Source organism: Pempheris klunzingeri, chromosome 1, assembly GCF_042242105.1.
Source record: "Pempheris klunzingeri isolate RE-2024b chromosome 1, fPemKlu1.hap1, whole genome shotgun sequence".
NCBI lineage: Eukaryota > Metazoa > Chordata > Actinopteri > Acropomatiformes > Pempheridae > Pempheris > Pempheris klunzingeri.
In genome coordinates, this window is record NC_092012.1 from 22,139,911 (window position 1) to 22,161,678 (window position 21,768).

The 21,768-nt window shown below is 42.7% G+C and overlaps 1 protein-coding gene across 1 annotated transcript in view; it reads right to left on the reverse strand.

Moving 5' to 3' along the window:
* Positions 1-493: 493 nt before the first annotated feature.
* Positions 494-21,768, reverse strand: part of myo5aa (myosin VAa) — a 46,507-nt gene continuing 25,232 nt past the window's right edge. The window contains exons 14-40 of the mRNA XM_070856431.1: positions 21,301-21,384; positions 17,910-18,065; positions 17,496-17,593; positions 17,235-17,321; positions 16,835-16,943; positions 16,521-16,732; positions 16,153-16,309; positions 15,337-15,576; positions 14,991-15,239; positions 12,981-13,074; positions 12,717-12,862; positions 12,387-12,500; positions 12,052-12,186; positions 11,596-11,652; positions 11,175-11,402; positions 9,095-9,195; positions 6,298-6,496; positions 5,092-5,157; positions 4,594-4,687; positions 4,335-4,484; positions 3,977-4,131; positions 3,591-3,680; positions 3,090-3,240; positions 2,718-3,000; positions 2,422-2,596; positions 2,186-2,266; positions 494-1,774 (exon numbers count right to left, since the gene is read on the reverse strand). Coding sequence (XP_070712532.1) covers positions 1,622-1,774; positions 2,186-2,266; positions 2,422-2,596; positions 2,718-3,000; positions 3,090-3,240; positions 3,591-3,680; positions 3,977-4,131; positions 4,335-4,484; positions 4,594-4,687; positions 5,092-5,157; positions 6,298-6,496; positions 9,095-9,195; positions 11,175-11,402; positions 11,596-11,652; positions 12,052-12,186; positions 12,387-12,500; positions 12,717-12,862; positions 12,981-13,074; positions 14,991-15,239; positions 15,337-15,576; positions 16,153-16,309; positions 16,521-16,732; positions 16,835-16,943; positions 17,235-17,321; positions 17,496-17,593; positions 17,910-18,065; positions 21,301-21,384 — 3,864 coding nt within the window. The 3' untranslated portion in view covers positions 494-1,621. The remainder of the gene's footprint in view (positions 1,775-2,185; positions 2,267-2,421; positions 2,597-2,717; positions 3,001-3,089; positions 3,241-3,590; positions 3,681-3,976; positions 4,132-4,334; positions 4,485-4,593; positions 4,688-5,091; positions 5,158-6,297; positions 6,497-9,094; positions 9,196-11,174; positions 11,403-11,595; positions 11,653-12,051; positions 12,187-12,386; positions 12,501-12,716; positions 12,863-12,980; positions 13,075-14,990; positions 15,240-15,336; positions 15,577-16,152; positions 16,310-16,520; positions 16,733-16,834; positions 16,944-17,234; positions 17,322-17,495; positions 17,594-17,909; positions 18,066-21,300; positions 21,385-21,768) is intronic.

Sequence of the window (21,768 nt, forward strand, 5' to 3'; positions counted from 1 at the left end):
ACCAGAAAACAGTGTTGTAAAGCTGAACAGACTCTTCAAAACCAACTCCAGCGAAACCTCCTCTGACCACTCTGCTCAGTGACACATGGCTTAACGATACAAACTTTGATAGTTAAGAAAATGACAATAAATAATTCCACATTAATATGAGTAAAACATTTTCGAAGCTCTGACTAGAGCTGTGAAGACAAGTAGAGAGAAGAAAGCGGTAGAAGCGGAAAACTCCCTGTGATACAGCAGTAAGCAGAGTATAATGCTGTGTGTGTGTCAGTAAATATCTTTGTGCCAGTGTTTCCTGTGACGCTCAGCTCTGGTCACAGCTGTAAACAGTTTTGATCGTAGCGGGTTCAAACCCCTGGCAGAGTTCAAACCTCGCACCTTTCTAAATCAGTTAAAACCCGTGCTACACTTCATCTGCCAGAAATGCAAGATTAACATGACAAAGGACATCTCCCAAGTTAAGATGTGACCTAACAAATAATCTTCACCTTCACCTATACTACATCATTTAGCCAATATTGACATTAACAGCCTACAACAGAACTACAACTAAAACTGTTCATCTTGGGAAATGATGGTCCCATCCTTCATATTGGACATTCTGCAAAGAGGAAACTCCTAATCTTAAAAAGGGAAAGTGAGGACGGAGGTGAATGCAATAAATAAAATACATACATATTATTAATATTTTTATATATATATATATATATATATATATGTATATATATATGTATGTATGTATAAATAATATAGTACAGCCAATGAATCCTGTCTCGGCTTGGCTGAGTTCAGAGAGTGAAATGACAACATACAGAATAAAGCCTGATCCAGATTACCTCAACATGGGGTGGAGAGAGCTAACTTTATCACTCATCTGGCTTCATACTGGGACTCAGAATTCACTTCGCCTGATATATTAAGCCCAACATATCCAGCTAGACTACAACTTGTCGAGTTAATCCTCGTTGAGAAGTCTCAGCACTTGGACTTGCTATCGTGTGCTGGTACGTGCATTCATTGTCACTGGAAAATGAGACGATGACAAGAACTATGTTAACAACTAGTTGAAACACAGAAGAGGGAGCTGGGGTGACCAGGGTCAGGACCGCTAAGACAGACCCGGGTGTCGGTGGAGTGTGAGCTCTACGGGCATTGAGTTGGTCCTGTGGCTTCTCTAAGATGCAGGCGTTTATACAAGCAGTGGGCGATGGCGTATTACAGCCAGATTTAAACCAGCGGCTCCATTAGGTGTACCTGTGCGTTTTGTAAGGGAGCAAGTGCGCGTGAGTGTAGGTGTGCCTGTGTGTGTTCAGATGTAATGTACTGTATAGATGCATGCCGACAGCTCAGCACGTGCTGGAGTGTGTGTGTGATATTGCATGTTATGTGTGTCGGAGAACTGGATTCCATGTTTCGAATTAGCAGCTTCTTTAGGCTTCAATTCATTTTTTGGACGTAACTGCTCAAATTGTGTCAACACAAATCCTAATTGGAGTATTACTCTTGTGATGATTGCGTACAGGAATAAGTCTTTTTGGGTGTCATTTGACTTTTCAATTCCAACTGTGGCCGCTACACCAGCATGACTGCAAGCCTCAGAGCCGTCCTCTGGCGTCTCGGCTTAGACTCGGGTGAGGAAGCCCAGGTTGAGCGAGCTGGGGATCTGGATGGTTTCCAAAGCAAGGGAGGACGGGTTGAACGGGAAAGTGACAGGATAAATCATCTTTGTATCCATCAACAACTGGGGACTCTCACAACGGTCCCGCAAGCGAGTCTGAAGGGAGAAAGGAGAAAGCAAATGAGATAGAAATAGTTAATATGCAGCCAGATTTCATTCACACTTATTCTGTGTCCCTGAGTCGGATCTGTGGGGATGGGGTGTGTTTGGGAGTACTCTTGATACCACCATCCAAGTAAGCAGTCCTAAACATAGTGAGGTGACAGCAGATCTGCCAATTTTGTAACAAGCAGATCAAAACATGACAATTAATTGGTACAGTTTTTGAAAGTATTGTCAATTAGCCAACTGTTACTTGCAATCAAATTATAATAATTAGATTCAATTTGTGCGATGGTTTAGAAGGTGTTTACAGGAGCATTCTATCCATTCCTGTTTATATTGTAGGTTGAAAATAGCTCAGGAGACAGTGTTGTGTCCAGTGCTGACAAATCTGGAGTAAATTACCTGTATGGTTCGTATGAATGCAACGGACACTCTCTCCTCAAACTCGTTTACTGGGGTGTAGAGGTTAAGGACCTTTACGATCTGAAAGAGACAAAACACAAATGTTATTCCTACACAACAGGCACTTCACCCACAGGTTTTCTTAGCTTTTAGACAGACTGAGGTTGGGAACAAGTGATTTAAAAAGCAAGTCTGTTTCATTTGAATGTGGTGTCATGAATGGCAGGCCGGTTTACCTGAGCAGTGGTGAGGGCCTGGCACATGGAGCAGATGGCCTCGGCGTCCTCGTCTGTCTTTTTCTTCACCTGTAGAAGCTGAGCGGCCTGGATCAGAGGCTCCAGAGTCTCCTTGGCTCCACATGTCATCAGACCTTTGTCTCTGAGCCACTCCTCTAGCTGGCTCACATTGTACCTACACACACACACACACACACACCAGAAGTTAAGTGGTGACTAAGAAACACAGGGGAAAAATACAGCAAGAAAAGCCAGCCTAGCTCTAGAGCCCATCCCTGAGCAGCAGCATCCCCTACCTGATCTGCATGCCTTTGCTCCAGGAGCACATGTCTTTGCGCAGCAGCAGGTTGTTGAGGGTGACGGCTCCGATGATGTAGAACTGCTGTTTCACCACCTGCTTGATGAGCTCAGGGTCAGTGCCGTGCTGGCACATGGTGGAGTGGAAGGCGCTGAGCTGCCGCAGGATGGAGTCCAGGGTGTAGGTGCCCTCGTCGGCAATGCTGGACGTCCGCTTACGGAGGCCCGTAGGCTTCACCCCTGACACGCCCTGAATGGTCTCGTGTTCCAGCATGCCAGAGACTGTTGGGAAGACACACACAGTAAGTATTTGTATTACACACTGTCTACACTGCAGTGGCAGTAGCACTCAGACATGTGCATGCACATACCTATCATGGGCTGGAGGATGTTCTCCATGCATTTGATCAACTGCTGGTAGATCTGGATGGCCAGGTCACTGATCACCTGTCTGTACTCTGCCAGATCGAAGTTGGACAGAGAGTGCTCATTCTGCCTCTGTGTGTTGTACTTCATGAAGGCCTGAGACACACAGACAGAACATATTATATGAATTTGTGTGTGAGCATATTATTTTGTCAGTTTTTATCCTCAACAATTCAATTAAAACACTATTCTATTGTAAAGTTTGATATCTTATATAAATGTTTGCTTTTCTACTTTCTTGCAACATAATAAGCGCCAAGCTAAATCCTCTGGGGCAGAGGGATGTGATTCATTTTTGGTTAACAGTGCATCAACGGTGTCTTGTTTGGAATAAATAGAATTTAACTGACAAAAAAATGATGAAACTGACAAGACGTCTAATGAGCCCTATTTATAAATGTGCACATATGAGTGAGAGAGTTTCTATGCTTGTGCATCAGTCTCACCTCGTCTCCGCTGTATTGTTTCAGACAGTGTAAGAATCGGCAGGTGTTCGCCAGCCAAAAGGACACCGTCTCAAAGTCATCTCCTCGTTTCTGAGGGGAAGAGGGAGAACTGTCAGGAAACCAGCTGGGGACAGCCATGATGCAACTTTATTAGACCCTCCCCACCTTTCAAAAATCGTGCAACAATTCCCAAAAAGCAGCATGTTAGCAGCATTTTTTTCATTTTGTTGTTTTATACAAAGTACAAAAAACACATTTCCCTTCATCTTACTTTCGGTAAAAGTTGCCCCAAACCCTGTCCTTCCTTTGTAGGAAATCATCAATCATCATCAGACAGCTTGTGTTCTATCTCCGCTGCCACACAGACATTACACACACGTACATACCTTTAGGATTTTCTTAATACTGTTGATGGTTGAGGTGAGCAGAGTGCGGACCTTCTGGTCATCATTGACATAGTCGGCATGTCTCAGACACATAAACAGGATGTAGGATGGCAGACCTGGGATCAGATTCACGGCCACACCACGAGGCTTCAGCTCTGGAGAGACAGGAGGAGGGAAGAGTTCAGTATAGGTCTGAGGAGAAACAGTTGTTTCTGCTGTTTTTCTTGGACTTTTCAAGGACAGTTTCAAGTTGATGTGAGCGATTGGTCAAACTGCAATCGCAGAAGGTTTAAAGCTTCTCTAAAGTTCACAGGGTTTTGATTATTGACTACTTTTGACTATTATAAATAGTTCTTACCCAGGATGAGGTTCTTAACGAGTTTGAGTTCATCCTCCTTCTTGTACTCCAGCATCCCTTGGAAATCTTTCTCCCTGCGGGGAATGTTGACAGGGTGGATCGGCTCGTCCACCATCTGCCCTGGAGACGTCTGGCCCTCGGTTTGGCCCGCTGGATGATACACAAGGGACAACAGTCGGGCAACAAACTGAAGTGTCGCTCTCAAAAACACATATGTACAGACTGTCAGCCTTGGCAGATATGATGATTCCTCCCGTACCTCCCATCTCTCCAATCCTCTTGGAGTAAACCTTCAGCTGCTTCTTAAGCTTGCGGATAGTTCGGTCCTGCTTCTCCAGCTGCTCCATTAGATCCTGAAACAGGTCAAGTTTTGGAGTGATGGAAAGAGTGAGAAAGAAAATGACAAAAAGAGAAAGAAAAGAGAGACAATAGTGAGAACGACTGGAAAGCCTCTGACTTGTTCACACTGTCGCCCTCTAGTGGGAAAAGGGAACGCTTCAATATCACTGAGCCCATGAGCCTCGGAAACAAACAAACAAACAAGCAGAAGGAGTGAATCAACATGAGAGCTGCTCCGCTGATTGTTTTTTCAGGGGAGGAGAAGTTACAGGACTCACTGGCTGTTAGAAAAGAGAGAAAAGTGCCAAGCTGCTCTGTTGTGAGTTAGAAGACACAGCTGTGGAGCGACACTCCTCTCAGTTAGTTCAAACACATGCAGACACACACACACACACACACACACACACACTCTACATACAACCATCCGTCGTAAAATGATGACTCGAGTCTCTCGGGACGCTGTGGGGTCTTCAGCCATGAGTTCCTGTCAGGTGACATCATCCACACAAATGAGTGTGTGAGTGTATTGGATCCAGATTGGTTTCAGATTGTCTATGTGTCGCCCAAGTGGGAAAACTATGTGCATCTGTAGATCAGAATCTTCTAGAAGTGTTTTTTCTGCACAGTATAAACGCATGTCTGAGTTTGAGTGATGTAGGTAATAAGCTTTCTGATCTTTCACTGTTGTTTACCACTGTACAAGAAGCCCCCGTGTGTAGATGTAGAGCAGATTTATTAACATTCTTTGGCAGAAATGTCAAACTTCCTCAAAATGTGAAGTTATTTTTGTGTAATATATATTTTAGATATGTAGATAGGTTCTAATTCTGCCATATCTGCCTCCACAGTGACATGATGTCGGGTCACACTGACGATGCCAAATAAGTGAGTTTGGGTTAAATACATTTCAATTGAAATTAGTTTTGCTAAATAGCTCAGCATAAACATCAACAAGCATCTCCTTCTTTGCCTCTTTGCCATAATTAGAGGGCAGTGATCTGTGTGACAGATTTACAGAGTTCATCTAAAGTCCATTAAAGGAACATTTTGGTTTAATCTTGTTTGCTCATGTTTTCAGTCTTCATGCTAAGCTTAGCTTAGCTCAGTTTCTCATTTAACTCTACACCAGAAAGCGAATAAGCCGCCTATTTCCCACATTGTTTAAGTACTACTTTTCAAAGCAAATCACATATAATGTTCCAAATCTGGTTTTCACTGTTGGCTCCATCAGATGGATCTGTTATAGGGAGCATGTTTATTGTTACTTGAAATGTTGATTTTATTGGATATTGAAAGCCTTTACTTCACCATGCTAGTAAAGAATTCATGCACCCATCTTCTCTCTCTGTTATGGTCTCTGTTAGTTTCACTGGCTACAGAAACATTCAGCTGATATCTACACTGATACCTAGTTACCTTAATTGTTATCGCTGTTACACTGTTTTTTAACATTTAACCTGCTGTATAATTAACATTCTTACATGTATGTAATGGGATTCTGCCTGTGTATGTGTGTGTATTTGTACACATGAGGAAGTGTGCTTCGACGATGTGCACTTTGAATAAAACTGAAGTTACTGCTGCTCCTTAGCCTGTATGTATCTCTGTGTGTGTTGCAGCGTACCAGGTTCTCGTTGGTGAGCCGAGTGATCTCGTGTTGCAGACTGGCTTCGATTCGGGCTTCTGGAGGCAGCTGGAGGTTTTGGGCCAAGAGCTGCTGCTGACGATTGTTCTCCTCCTTGACATTCTGCAGCTCGCCACGCAACACCTCCACCTCATTATCATAAGTTCTCCGCTGAGTCTGCAGCTGGTGCTCCAGTAGCCTGGGGGAGGGAGGTGGGGAGGGAGATGAGATCAGAGGGGGAAGACAAAGGGAGGAGAAGGACCAGTGTGTAAAAGATGAAAAAGGGAATGGGGGGATAGAGGGATGAGGGGAAAGGAAGAGACGTGTGACAGGTGATAGGATGAGAAGGAAGACAGGAGGGAGATGGAGTGAGGTAGATGAGGAGGAAGGGCATAGGTTTGAGGGTTGGGGGAGTAAGAACAGGGAAAACACCAAGAGAAAGGGTGCACATGAGAGAGGGAGAGGAAACAAAATTAGTATTGCAGAATGAGTGAAAGAATAAAAAACTGTGAGAGAAAAGGCACTGAGGCTTTACACCAGCATGCTGTGGCCACACTACCAGCAGCTCAGAGCTCAGCTTCTTCACCTTCCAACACTGTGCTCAGAGGTCAGGCTCAGCATCAGAGCAGCTAGAGCTGACAAAGATTCAGCTTCTCGCTTCAGAGGGAGGTTTTCCCTGCTACTCAAACTATGAATTTATGGATGTCCTCACACTGGACACAGGCTGTCACTTAGTTATACAAGTTAACTGACATTCAGTAAGGCTTCCACCTATTACTACTAACATAGCAGAAAGAAGATAAACACTGCTGTGTAATTCTCTGGAAAATCCTACATCTATTAAAAATTTCTTTTAGATTTTTTTCATTATTCATTTTTATACAGTCAACAAACTTGTAACGTATCGTGTGAAAAGACAATGACTAATGTACTTTGTCTTGCCCAACCATAATGATGGTGCTCAGGTAGTCTACATGATATCCTAATGTATTGATTGTAATCTGGGTGTGTCAGGCCAAGCCTGGAGGACTCCTAAGTCACTAAAGAGAGGTGTAAGACAGTAGTCTGAAAGGTTGATAAAGCGTCAGAGAGAAAAGCAGGAGAAAAACAGCATCACACATCTTTTCCTGTGAAAAGGCAAACGTGTCATGCTCAAATATCACACTTGTGTTTAAAACACAGTTACACCTGATGGTCTCCTTTAAGCCCTGATTAACCAGCCACAGCTCTCCGTCCTCATTTAGCTTATGGAAGTCTGGAGCGGCGGATCTGACCGACACACAGCACAAAGGAACATGAACAACATATTGACAAAAAGAATGGGGAGGTGTGTGAAAGGCAACAAGAAAATGCTGAAGTGTCTGTATAGTATGCTTGCATGTAAACAACACTGTCCTGTATTTGTGAAATGTTTTCTATTGTTTGAGGAAAGCTGAATGTCACTGTGGGTGAAAACCTGGAAATGCTGGAAATCATGTATTTGGTTTAACCACAAAAGCTTCTCCCTAAAAGTTGAAGCTTTCTGTGCCGTTCTACGTGTTTATGCCAATTACATCTATTAAATCTTTTCTGTTCCATTCCACGGCTAATTACAACAGTAGAGTCTATTGTCTATGTGCAACCTACTGTAACATATTCTCTGCTGTTTACCCTTATGTCAGTGTGTGAACAAAAAAGGTCATAAGCAACAAAGGGAGCAACGTGGGAGAAACAGAGGGATGAAGGCCGTGATGCACAGCGCAACTTTTTGGCAACTCTGATGAGTAACGAGTTTCCCGTAACACTTAAATTAGAAGGGAAAATCATTGCTTAGAAACAGACATATCTGCAGTGAGCTACCTATGATGTGTCAAGAGTATCAACTGTGTATTTGGTCTGATATCACGATACATGTGACTGCTTTAACAAGCAGAGAAACAAGTCAACTTTCATGCAAAATGTAGGCCAAACTCATTCCAAAAGCTAAGACAGGAGGCCTCCTGCAACAGCATCAAACCTATCAGTGTGTGAGGAAGTCATCGAAATCTAGATGTTAATAAAGGTTAAACTACAATTGAAAATGACATATATACCTTTTGAGCCAAGATATTTACATGCTTGCACGGTAAATATGCAACATCTCCAAAAACAAACCAGAGCTGCAGAAGCCACTGAAAACATCCTCTGTTTTGAGGGAAAACATAAAGTAGTGCCTGTCAGTTTAAGAGCCTTCGCTCTTGTTCATGCTGAAGTACTAGAACCCATGCAGATCTAGGAATCCTAAAACTTGACTCCAAAGCCAAACACACATCCCTTTACTTCAGATACTGCTGAACTTGGTCTGTTAGAGCAGAGGTAAAACCTAAACTGTAGCCAGAGTTGCTACATTATACGGCATGCTGTTAGGGCAGAAAACTCCACGCAAAGCTACCCAGGCTTTTGTCAGCACTATGACGTGTCGGCTGCTTGAGTAATATCAGTCATTTGTGACGTTTCCAACCCTTTTGGCATCAGCGTGGTCATGCATGCTGTGTGCCACGATGCATGGGCCACGTCTCATCAGTTACCTCAGCCTACTCAGGAGATCACTGACTTCCAGCGGCTTACGCATGAACCTAGGAGATCTGCACATGACAAGGCAGTGTTCACAAACACAGTATAGACACATATTTTCTGCACATCTCTCATGGTAATATTAATCACCCAAACAAGAGCTCTGCAAGACACGAACTTTGGACAAAAGGTAGATGATGGAGTCAAGGCTTGGAGTGACCACTGACCACTGAGACTTGGGGGAGAACTGGCTCTGACAAGGTACCTGTTGGTGTCTTTGAGGCCTATGCAAGCTTGCTTGAGTTCGTCAGCGTCCTTCAGTTTGGACACATCCTCAGCATAGACAGATGGCTCGGTCATGGTCTCCTAGAACAAAAAGTAAACAAGAACGGAGATACATCATCACCACTGCAACATAACTGTGGGGATTTTCACACAGCTTAGCTGTACGGGTAAAGACAAGCGACTCGGTGGTTTCATGAATGTGACTTCATTCTGCTGTGGGCAATCAGTATGTATGTTGTTGACTCCCTGCCAGCAACACTGTAGCTGCTGGCTGCAACTGTACTTTTACTCTGACAATCATCAGCCAGCTGGAGCCTCGGGCTGAAACAGTGACGAGTCAAATGACAGCCACCTATCTACGGGGAATGTCACTTCACGGCGGTGGCCTTCGCTTCTAGCTTTAAAGAGACAAGAGGTGCTGCTGTAGAGCCTGACAGCGCTGAGAGCTTAACATCAGCTGATAAGTAACTGGGGTTTGAGGTTACTTGTAATCTTGTTTGAGCAGGTTTCATGTGACTGCTGTGATAGTTTGATATGAAGACATGGCTCACTTTCATGCCGATGTGACTGACCAGAATATCTGTGCAGCTACAGTATAATGCAGCAGAGAAGTTATTCCTTTAATGAGTCAATAGCAACATAAATAATTACATATATTTACTATAAGTATAGACACAAGCCACCACTGCCCAGTGCCGGGAAGTCCGCCCCTTTAAAATTCAAGCAGTAAGTTGCAACATGAATATTGAACCTGAATATTCAGTTGAACTTGAATATTATTTTCTGAATGTGCATTTCAGAAACACAGTGCAGGCAACTGAGTCTGTATTTTGAAAAAAAAAAGTGTATATGTGCTTTATTTTTCACAATACAGGAGTGAGAGTGTCAGGAGTTACCTGAAATCTAGAAGCAAAAATTTCAGATTAAGCTTGTAAGACGGCTCTCAATCACACGAATAGATGCAAAATGGCTACTGAGCAGACTTCTCAGTGATCTTAGTGAAACAAATAGTATATAAATGCATGCAGATGAGTGCAAGGATGAGACGAATGAGACAATCAAACTACAGCCTGGAGAGGACGGAGTCTGTGTGTAAAGCCTCTTACAGGAACAATGCTGTTCTTGTGTTTCCTCTGTGATTTTATATCATAGCTGTGCTTTTGGTACTTGGATTCTACATTGGACCCTGCTGTGGCCACCCCTTTTTGATCCAGTGCAAGTGCTTGTTCTTATCAATTTCATGTTCAAAACATTCCAAAAGTTTTTGTTGGCACTACTTTCACTCAGTCTGGTCTCTTCACTGTAGTCACTGTAGTGTCCAATCTACAGAATTTAATAAAATATCTTAATTTTACCAGCAGATACCTCATTCACAGCTGATTTACATCTGAAGAGGTACATGTTAAATAAACCTAACAAATCCTCCTCACAGTGGTCCTCCTGCTTACAATCACTGGGATAATGTAAAACTGATTCTGCTGGATCGGATTTCTGAGGAGGTTTTACAGACAAACCATGAAAAAAAGGGTCAAACACTCATCCATGCCGCATTTCGTAAACTGTACCTTCTCATCCTGTCGGAAAGCATGAATGGAGGAGAGAAGGTGGAGACAGGAGAGTTAGACACACTGAGGTACAGTGACAACATTAGCTGAACACTTATGTGATTCATTTATGATTTTGACCCAAAACCAGCAACTCACAATTAGCAATTAGAATTTAAATGTCAATCACGTAATGTTTGATTCATTATGTGTGTTTTTAAACTCATCATAAGAGCTATTAAGAAATATTAAAAGAAATCAGAGATTAGGATCTCTGGCAAAATGTAATAAAAGTGACCAATAGAGATTTTGACCTGGTCTCTTCGTTGCTTCTTGGGATATTGTGGTAACAAATAGACACACAAAAAAGCAGACAGGGGTGAAAACACACAATAAGGTGGATGGAAGCAAGCAGTGTAACATCCACTTTTATCGAGCCCCATCTTGTGAAAAAACAACCAAATGTCTGGTTCCATGTGGGTGATTATGGGTCTCAGAAGTAGAATGTTCCTCTACCTTGTGGTGCATGGCTTCCTTCTGGCTGACCAGCTGGGAGCGCAGGATCAGCACCTCCTCTTTGCGGACGTCCAGTTCCTCGCAGGAGGCATTGAGCTGCTCCAGTAGCACCTTGTAAGCTGGGGAGCCCGGGGCCCCTGCGCCTGCAGCTGCGTCACCCAGCAGGCTTTGCCTCATCTCTGCCAGGTCGTGTTTCAGCTTCTTGTTCTCTGACTCCAGCTCCTGACGCTGAGAAGCAAAAGAGGACAGTGTCAGAGGGTCATAGTCATAACAACAAGTGGCAAGTGAGCCTCTCTAAAGCTGTGGTACGAATTACTGCAAGAACACAAGTTGTCTGGCTTTGGATTAAGTGATTAAGTTATTGTAAGGAAACAGTAAAAGAACACTATTACTGCTACTTTATTCTCCTCTGACTGCTTACCTTGAGGGACTCGTACTCCAGCTCCGCACCACGAGCCTTTTTAAACTCTGCGTCATCCTGAAACAGGGAACAATACATGGTAATGAAGAGGTGTCAGACTGGGACGAAGTCTGTACAACATGATGTTGTACACTTTGACACAGGGCTGAAATACAGAACATGGCCTGATAGAAAAAAGTACTTATACTTATATGTATGTAGTAACATATGAATTAACTAATGAAGCTGATTCCCATAAGCATGAAATGTAAACTAAACATATATTGTAACATATATTATATTGGCTGGCATGTGCATGGATTGATGTTATGGTATTAGAACTTTTTCTAGGTCCCGTCCTAGCATTCCTGTATGGTTACGATCCATTACAACGGGCTAACACACCAAAACAAGGCTTGTGTGATGTAACTTGTTAATAAAGTGATGTATTTCAGACCCTAGGGTGGGTGTCAGTACCCTGGCTCTAGCCCGCTGGAACTGGTCCTCTTTATTTTCAAGTTCGTTGCGCAGCGACTGCTTTTCTTGCTCCAGCTCTGTGAGACGTTTCTGTAGCTTGAGCGTCAGTGAGGTGTCCATTCCTCGTGTCACGTCCTACAAGAACGAGAAATGTTAGGACAGAGCATATGTTACTATGTCAAAAGCCATTATATGAAAGGCCAAAAATGCTATAATTACAAACTTATATTGCAATTAATATTGTGCTTCACTTTAAGGTCAGCAGTCATTTTGTGAGAGTAGAAACCATTTTGTTTCTTATTAAATGTGACTGTACTTAATGCAAACATTCTTACTTCTGCGGAACGGGAACCCTCTTCCAACTCGGCGTACTCTGAGTTGTAGGTGTACTCGGATTCGTTGCTGCTGTGAGTAGAATCTGTTCTCCTGTGGCCAGGCTTGGAGATGTTCTGCAGTTGAGAGGGAAAATAAACCTTATAATTTGAAAAGCGACAGACTCAAACCCTGGGGACCCTTCAGACTGTAGGGGCAGCGCAGTGTTGAATATTACTAACTGATAGGATGCTGATGATGAAGTTGAGGATCATAAAATTATGTCAGATCATGCTCGTAGATGCATTAAACCTCTCATAAGTATTGACAGAGTGTGGTTATGTGTTCCTCACCGAGGAAACCATCTCCTCCTTCAGGTCGTCGTATTTCTCCTCGAGACGAAGGTGTTCTGTCAGGAGATTCTGGTAGCGAGAGCGCTCCTCGTTCAGATCCGTCTCCAGCTGCTGAGTCTCCTGTGCGATCGCACGGGTCATTTTCTCTGAAGGGACGAAACATAAAGAAGCATTCAAAAAGAAGATACTGTACTCTGTGGTTTAGGAGACAATCACGCATGTTTCTGTATGACTAGAAGGATGTGTTGTGAGTAGTTTGTGTACCGGTCATCTGCTGACTCTGTTCCTGAATCGACCTGTTCAGGTCGTCCTTCTCTTTCTTCAGCGAGCCATTCTGATCCTTTAGATCTGAGACCATCTATACACACATAAACAGAAACACAAATGATCAATCAATCACATGGTGACTGTGATTGTGGTGACTGTCAGCATTTTGAATGTGAAACAATCTTGTAAAGGTGAAATGCGTAGGATTAAGTGGCATCTGGCGGTGATGTTGCAGATTTATTTTGTTAAGTGTATAGGTGAAGCTAAATAATAGTTATGTCCTCCATTGGTCAATATTTGGGTTCTGAAACTTCTCACAAGCAAAATGGTATTCCTCTTCTTTCTTGAACTTCCAAATTATGCAGTTGCAACATCAAATTCAAGCTTCAAGCTAAGTTTGTTGTCCTGGACTATTGTAGAAACATGGCTGCCTCCTTGGAAGTGGACCATATGTAGATGTACAGGACTCATTCTAAGCTGCATTCTTAGCAAGTAATCATCCATGACTGAAAACATAAAAACAAATATTATATTCCATTCCTGCTATTAGATCCTCCTAGATCCTACACAGTTCACTTTTAAGTCCATTCTACGGAATTAATTGGACTGATTAATCTATTTTGCATATCTGTCATCTAACACTTCACTGTAACTAACAACACTCAAAATATGCTAAGATGCTTTTCATTTAGAGAACTCTCCTGGGATATTGGATGACAAAACACAAGACAAAAAGAAAGAAAGAAAGAAAGAAAGGACGAACACACACAGTTCACTGTCTACCTCACTAGCTCACTACCTCCTGTGCTCACCTGGGGGGCAGCACTGCCCTCTGAGCCCACCACGTGCCAATTTCCCTCTGGTTCGCTCTGACTCCTAAATTGGGGAAAAGCTGTTTTCCTCTGATGCCAGTATGCATATTTTTTGCTAAATGTATTTAGTGACATAAATGTATTCCCAGGAAACTAACAAAGGGACATTTCTATTGTACATAGTTTCAAACTAATCTGTGGACTTTTCACAGATGACTAAGTGGGGGAGAGAAGACAGGGGAGCTTTAAAGGAGAGTTAATAAACCACTTGTTTCACTTTTTTTGTTAATCTGAGGGAGGGAGACAAAAACACATGTTCTAAGGGTGCTCCCATCAGGACTTCTGGGCCAATGGCTGATTTCTGGAAACAGAATGATGCCAATCACTGATCACGGGGTCTATTTGAAGTCTTCTATTTATCGTGTAGCATTATTTATCTTAACTATTCTCAATAACAGTGTATATTAAGTACTGGAATTAAGAGATGAAAAAGTATCACGAATGACAACTGTTTATCTATTGGCAGATGTGCAACATATTCTACTCTCTTAGAGACGCTCTCTAACCCAGAGACAGTTTTAACTACAGCAGCCTATTCTTGCTTACTGGGAGCTCAACAAATGCAGCTTTCCTGTGGAATAAAAATAAAAGAAGATTTTTATAAAATGAAAAATCTTTTTATTTCCCTCAACTATTCAAATTAAGTTTTCTTAAATCAAATAATACAGACTCGGATGTTAAACTGTAGGAGGAACTAGGAATTTGGCCCACAGGAGGCAATCAGATGAAAGTTGAAGTTAGAAGCCAGTGTCTGGTCTGCCAGGCTGAGATCTGTTTTTAGCCTTCTGTGTTGTGAGCACATAACGTCACAATGAAGAATTTGACCAGATAAAACCTCAGATGGAGCTCCATCTCTCTAGTATGTCTACTGGTATGTTAGTTATTGTTGTGTTACCCTTTGAAAGCTAAAGATAAAGATCATGTCCTGTCAATCAAACCAGACCTGTATTGTGTCTTCTGATCATCTGCTGAAACTGATCGGTGGCTGATTGATCAGAGCACTCTTAACATATACTATAGTTCAGGAGAAAGATGGAGGGACGTGTGAGACTATTGTACTTACACTGTGCACAGGCAGATGGACGACCAGGACAATTACAACAGCTAAATGGACTGATAAGGATCCGTGTCTTACTTTCTCCATTTCGTCCCTGTAGGTTTGCGCCCAGTCCTCGATGGTCTTCTTCTCCTGCTGTGTGGCACTCAGCTCCTTCCTCAGTCTCTCCAGCTCCTCCAGCAGAGAGGACACCTGGTTGCCTTTGTTCTTGGCCTCCTCCTCCACCCCACGCAGGCGGTTCAGCTCACCACGCAGCTTCTCGGTCTCTACTGTGTAGGAACTCTCCAGGCTGACTAGCCTGTCGTTCACCAACCGGTTGTCCTTGGTCTGGAGCCACGAGACAGATCATAGAATGGTCAAACACCTAAATGACAAAAATGAATAGAACACGACAACAAGAACTGGGAAAAAAAGTGCAATTCACCTGCTCGTCGATTTTCCTCTGTAGCTGCATGATCTTGTTCTCCATGCCTTTGTTGAGCTTCTTGAAGTGCTCCACTGAACGGGCCTCGATTTTCAGCTTCTTCAACTCACGTCTGGCTTTCATCCTGCGGATGCAGCACTGCAGGTAGACGATGGAGACGAGGCAGCGCTTGTACCAACACCGAGCCAACCAGCCACGAACGTGCCTCTGAATGATCACTGCCTTGTGCTCCCGCAGTAACTACAGACAGACATGGAAACAGAGGAGGAGAGCAGAGAGATAAGAACACATGTGGATATGATGCAGATTCAAACGTTTTTAGATTTTTCTATAAGCTAAATATTTCTTTTAGTAATTTTTCCCTAATGTCTGTTACACGTTTATTGAAGAGAGTGTCAATAAGATATAACGTGGCAACATTGTGGAAATGAGTTCATTCTTTATTAGAGATGTAATGATGATTTCTTGTTTCAACAAGGCTGGATTTCAGGATGTAATAATAGAGGGACTTGGCCTGGCATCAACAGATCCATTCCCAAATGCAAATTCATCTGGAACCTCTCTTATTTTCTATCGTTATCAATGAGCGTAGACCAAAATGCCTCTGGTAGCAAAGTTATTGTTTCTAACTTGCCACATATTAGATAAATGGTTGTCATTAGTCTGGCCAAGGCCAGATCAGCTGGGGCAGGAGGGAAGCCAGAAACATCTGCCAGATCAAATAAAACATCATCTTGCAGATTTGTCTGCTTCCCAGGCTAAGAAGGACTACTTAGGATGAAGACATTTTACAGCATTTTGTGACGTGTGCCTTACCGCCTGGTACTTCTGCCGGGCCATGTAAGCTCTGAGGATGGTCTGCATGGCCAGAGCAGCAGCCTGCTTCTGCCTGTAGCGCTTCTTCTCCACGTACATCCTCTGGTACTTCTGAATGATAGTGGCAGCCTGAGTGCGACGCATGAACTTGGCCAGGCTGAGAAGAGCCGAGGTACAAAAGTCTCAGTTAACACGTATTTATAATGTGAATATAACTTTTTTATTTCGGCCTTTTCAGTCTTTGACTGCAAAAATCCGAATGGAAATAACTTTAAACACAATGTGTCAAAAGGAGTCACATGTCTTCATCTGTGATTGTTTTGTAAATGGCTGAACATGGGTCTGAATATCAGACTGAATGGACTCACCAGCGAGCCTGGTATCCTCTGGTGAACCTCTGGATGGTGATGGCAGCACTGCGCTTGCGCAGATACTTCTTGCGTGCCAGCCAGCAGCGGATGGTTTTCTGGATGCGAATGCAGGCTGCACGTAACTTGTCCGCCCTCAGCTTCTCCAGGTAGGCAACCTGGCCGGCCCTGAAGAAGATCTTGGTCTTACCAAACTGGTATTTATCCTGGTCCTGAAGGAAGACAGAGTCAAAGATCAGGGTAAGACAGGAAATCTTACTATAACAAACATTTTTCATTTTTACAAGGAAAAGTAAAAAGGAATTTTTTTGGACCTGAACTAGTTTCTCCAGAACATTCTTGCAGGTCAACTTCTTGTCAGGTAACACGTCCTTCTGCTTCATCAGCACTCTGTAACGGCTGAAGAACTCCTGGTATGTCCATCTGAGACACACACACGGAAACAATAAGGAGACTGCTATGACCTGAACATTTGATTCTTTACTGTTTGTTCCATCAAGTTCAAATGCAAATTTGCAAATGTGAAGGTAGAGAATAAAAATACTAGATCAGATCAGATCAGATCAGATCAGATCAATCCTGCACTGAGCTGGCTGTTGGCATTTTGTATTTGCCTTCTGCACGGTAACTTTTAAAATTAGCACACAACACATTTCTAGCACTGGGAAACAGCCTATGGGAAACAGTAGCCGTGTTGCAGAGATTCTTCAGTACCTGGATGGGAAACCTGCAGCAGAGATGCGGATGGTTTCCAGGACACCACAGGCTCTAAGCTGCTGCACCGCACGTTTGGGATCAAACCTGCCAACATCAAATAACCACAGTCAATATGGCCACCATGAGTTACACCTGAACTAAGATGGTGGCTTTGAGAATATGGATACACCTCGAGTACAGAAAAAAAGAATAAAACTAATCACATCATACGGTCCCACAATAAAAATTTACTTGAAAACAGGAAGGAGGAAAACTCACGAGAAGGCCATCTTGAAGTCATTGGGTTTGATGCAGCGTACATAGTGTGGAGTGGTTGCGTTCAAAGTCTCCATTAGCATTTGCAGAGAGTTGCGAAACTGCAGAAGAGGGTCATTATATTTAACATCATCATCATCATCATCATTTCTATTGTTGTTTCAAACTAGGCTGAGTGCATGTGTAAAATGCAGCTTTGGATAATCATCATTAAGATCACGTGTTGTTGTCTGAAGCATTATAATCAATATAAAAACAATTTAACTGAGAAAATGCACATCAAATCTTTAGAATGGATTCAAACATAACTGATCCCTAAGAATGTGGGCTGAGTGAGGACTGAGTGACTGTAGAAACCTCTACACTAAGTGTGCAGGCATCAGACCACATAACAAAACACTGAAGAGAGATATCAACCTGGCAGCCGACAGTCTTCTTGTGCTCCTTGCTGCTCTTCTCTTGGCTCTTGCCGGGTTTGACGCTGAGGCGGGTCCGGCCTCCGGTGCCAGGGACCTGACCGGTGGGACTGGTGGCTTTCTCCTCATCATGAAACAGCTCCACTAGCAGGTCAAACTGGAAACAGCAGCCCACTTACAGTCACAAACGGAGAGCTGAAGGCAGCAGCGGATACTGCAGGTTATACTGATTTACTGAGAAGTTGATGAAAAGGCATTTCACTCTGTGAATTCTCTGTCATTCCCGTTGAATTAATCTCTTTTTACTGTGCTGCATATGGATTTCTCTATTGCATAAAGCCTTATAAAGCATGACAGCCTGAATTTGAGCACTTGTCAGAAGCCTTAATAATTTGACTTGACTGTTTATTTGTGATTAAAATTCAACATACAAGTCTAGTAATCAAGTGTGGGGACAATTTGACATGACAGCAAATTAATCTCAGCATTTTCAAACAAAGACAGCTAAAAAGCTGCTTGATAGTTTAAGATGTGAGAGTAGAGGTTTGATTTGTTGATTAGCGTTTGTTAAACTTATTCAGAGTTAGAGAGCTGTTGAAATGTTACAAAAGCTGATAAAATAATGAATTATGTTTTGTCATATATGGCAATATGCGGTGGCCATATATGTTGCATGGCATTTTTGTTGCCATGGTGTTATGACATCAGTAATATCCTATAAGTCCTTTAGTAAAGCACACACATATCAGTCGTTTTCCATATAACACTGAGGTTATATGAGGAGGACGCCTTGTTGCAAGTACAGTGTCAGGTCCTCCCGCTGTGCTCAGAGTGTAGCCATGCTGCTTCTCTGGCCAGCGTCATTAAGCACGACAGCCACTCATAAAACATAAAAACACCCTCCTTCCTTTGTCCCGTGTTCCTTTGTCCCCAGTGCCTCTAGTGCTCCCCATGCCGCAAACAAAGGCACACATGCACACACACAACTTCAATCGCCTCAGTGCTCTTACAGCGATAATAAGTCAGTGCCACTGAGAGACAGAGAGATAGAGACATAAGGAAGGAGGAAAGATAAATGGGGGGAAAAGGAGCTAAAGGAGCAGCTACAGGCGGATCAGCACTGTGGAACGCCTCTTTTTACCTTCTGCTGGCAGGGAAGGGTTGTCATGATGAGGAGAGAACCACACATACATGGACAACATATGGAGACACAGTGACAAAAGAAACACAATGACAATGATAAAAGGAAAAAAGTCATTACTACCCCCATCAAAAACTATACTACAAATCTATGACTCAAACCGAAAAGGAAATAAAACCAGGCAGATGAAAAAGATGAAATGAAGGATCATGATGGGATGACGATTTTTTTTCTCCGCCACTTTCAGATGCATTTCCACTAGCTTCCAAACCTGCATGTAGTATAAACATGTCTGTGGTTGGAAGACGGCCACATGGTGACATTTTATCTGTTGTCATTAGAGTCACATTCCTGGATTGCAGTGCATCATGGGAAATCTCTGCGTCAGGCTTTTCTCTGGTGCACTGTATTGATTAGACGTGCAAGCAGACGTTGGCACGAATGCGAGACTCCTGTGTGTCTTGCAGGTCATCGTGCACTGGAACATTACAACTGTATACACTTGAAAGGAAGGTCCTGTTTTATACAACATGTGTCGTCTTCTCATTGCTTGGATCATCTGCTAACATTTGGGATTGCAGTGACCTTTCTAAAAAAAGATGGTCAGATTGCAGGTTTGACTCATTTGGAAGAGAAATTGCACACAGACAGTTTTCCTGTGCAACTGTAGCCAAACAAATAAAATAAGGCCTAAGTTGTAATAAACCACAAATGTCCTTTGAAAGTTGAGAGTTGAAAGACTATCAACGACAGCAGCTTTAGAGGACTACACTGTGTCCATCTTGGATACCTCTGAGATGGTGTGTTTGCTGCCTCAACCTCTCATGGCCCAGATATTCTGCCTCCTGTTGTATTTTGCATGTTAATGTCATGTCAATGTGTGACGTGGTGATGTAATGAAAACAAAACAGTTAGCTGCTGAATGTTTCCAAGTGTCATTTTTGCATATTTTTCTATCAATGAAGGTTTAAGAAAAAGTTGTTGTGTTGTGGTTAAAAGCAACTCAAGAAAATAATGTGGGTGAGTCCCATGTGAAAAAGTAGCAGCTTTCTTCTTGCTTGACATTTTTATAGATATGTTCATCAAGATGCTGTGCGGGCAAACGATCAACTCGTGGAAAAAGACACACACACACAAACACACATGCATGCACACACTCACACACACAGATGCGCACGCGCACACACACGCACACGCACACACACACGCACACACACACACACACACACACACACTAAATAATGGGATCAGCTTAACAGAGAAGTCAAACGAAACTTAACGAGACAAAATCTCTTTAAGAGCTTATTACCTTTTTTATCACCATTGCTTAAATCTGACTGATTTCCGTGGCAACATTCAGACTATACATCCACGAGCGTGTGTTTGTGTGTATCTGTGTGTGTGCATGTGTGTGTGTTAAGTGGTTGAGTTAGAGGTTAGAACAGATAGAGTTTCAACCCTTACCCAATCCCGCTCTCGTTGATGTCTATAAGAGAACAGCTGAAGGTCACTGGACATTTTGGAAAAAGAAAAACACACTATATCATGGTGTGTGTGTGTGTGTGTGTGTGAGGATTTAAAGACTTAGGCCCCATTTGACCCAACTGAGTTTTACACTCTGATCCTGAACCAAGAGTAAAATGCATACACTCATACACACACACACACACACACACACACACACAAGCACACACACACACACGTACGTGATGTTAATTTGGATGTGATCTGACTAATTTAGGCTCAATAGCACGTATGTGAATATGCGTCTGCATGTGGTTGAAGGAGTAGGGTTCAAGTTCAACAGCCTTCAAACTGCTAAACTAGTAAATGTTGCTGCATAAGGCTAGATGTGTTTACTCAACATCTGCATCAATACTGCATTACTGTTATTGTGTAACACTGCATTTATTTAGGCGTAACCGTGCTTTTCTGCAAGTCATTAAATATGTATTTGGACAAGCTGTGAAGTACAATATGCAGTGGAACATTTATAACTACAATCCTATTCATCCTCCGTCAGTCATGTTTTGCCAGTGACCCAACTTTCTGTGGTGTGTGCTCAGCTTTATCTGGTATGTGGAAATAAAACCTTTCGGACCATAAATCCTAAACTTGTCTTCACTGCTGGCTTTAACACAGCACTTTGAGTGATACGTTAATGTGTTCAAATGGCTCTGTGCACATACAGCTTCTGCTGGTCACTGTGTATACTATGATGCAGACACATATCTGTGTTTCTGTTTCCCACCTTGCTGGCCTTCAGCACATTGATCTGCTCCTCATTCACCGTGTCTTTGTTCTTCTCCAAGAAACCCTCACACTGGTACTCCACCTGCTCGACAAGCACAGCACAGTTTGTGTTACAATATCTCTAATTTTACTACGATTTTTCCAGGTCATTCATTTCAAATGGGAAATTACAGTTTATCTATTCTCCCTAGCATTTTCATACACATACTCACATTCAGGTGTTAACAGACAATCTAACCTGCGTAGTCACACTGTCCTAATATTTAGGGGGGTAGTCCTGTGACTGCTGCTGAACAGTAAAGTCTTCACAGAAGCTACAGTAATTCTTTAAATACATGAGGATCGATCTTTGCAACTGTTTGGTCAGAAATATTTCCAAGGATACGGTTTTAAAATTAGGTGAGAGCCTTGTTCTAGTCCTTGACCCATTTAACTGTAACCTTATAGTGATGAACTAAAAATAGAC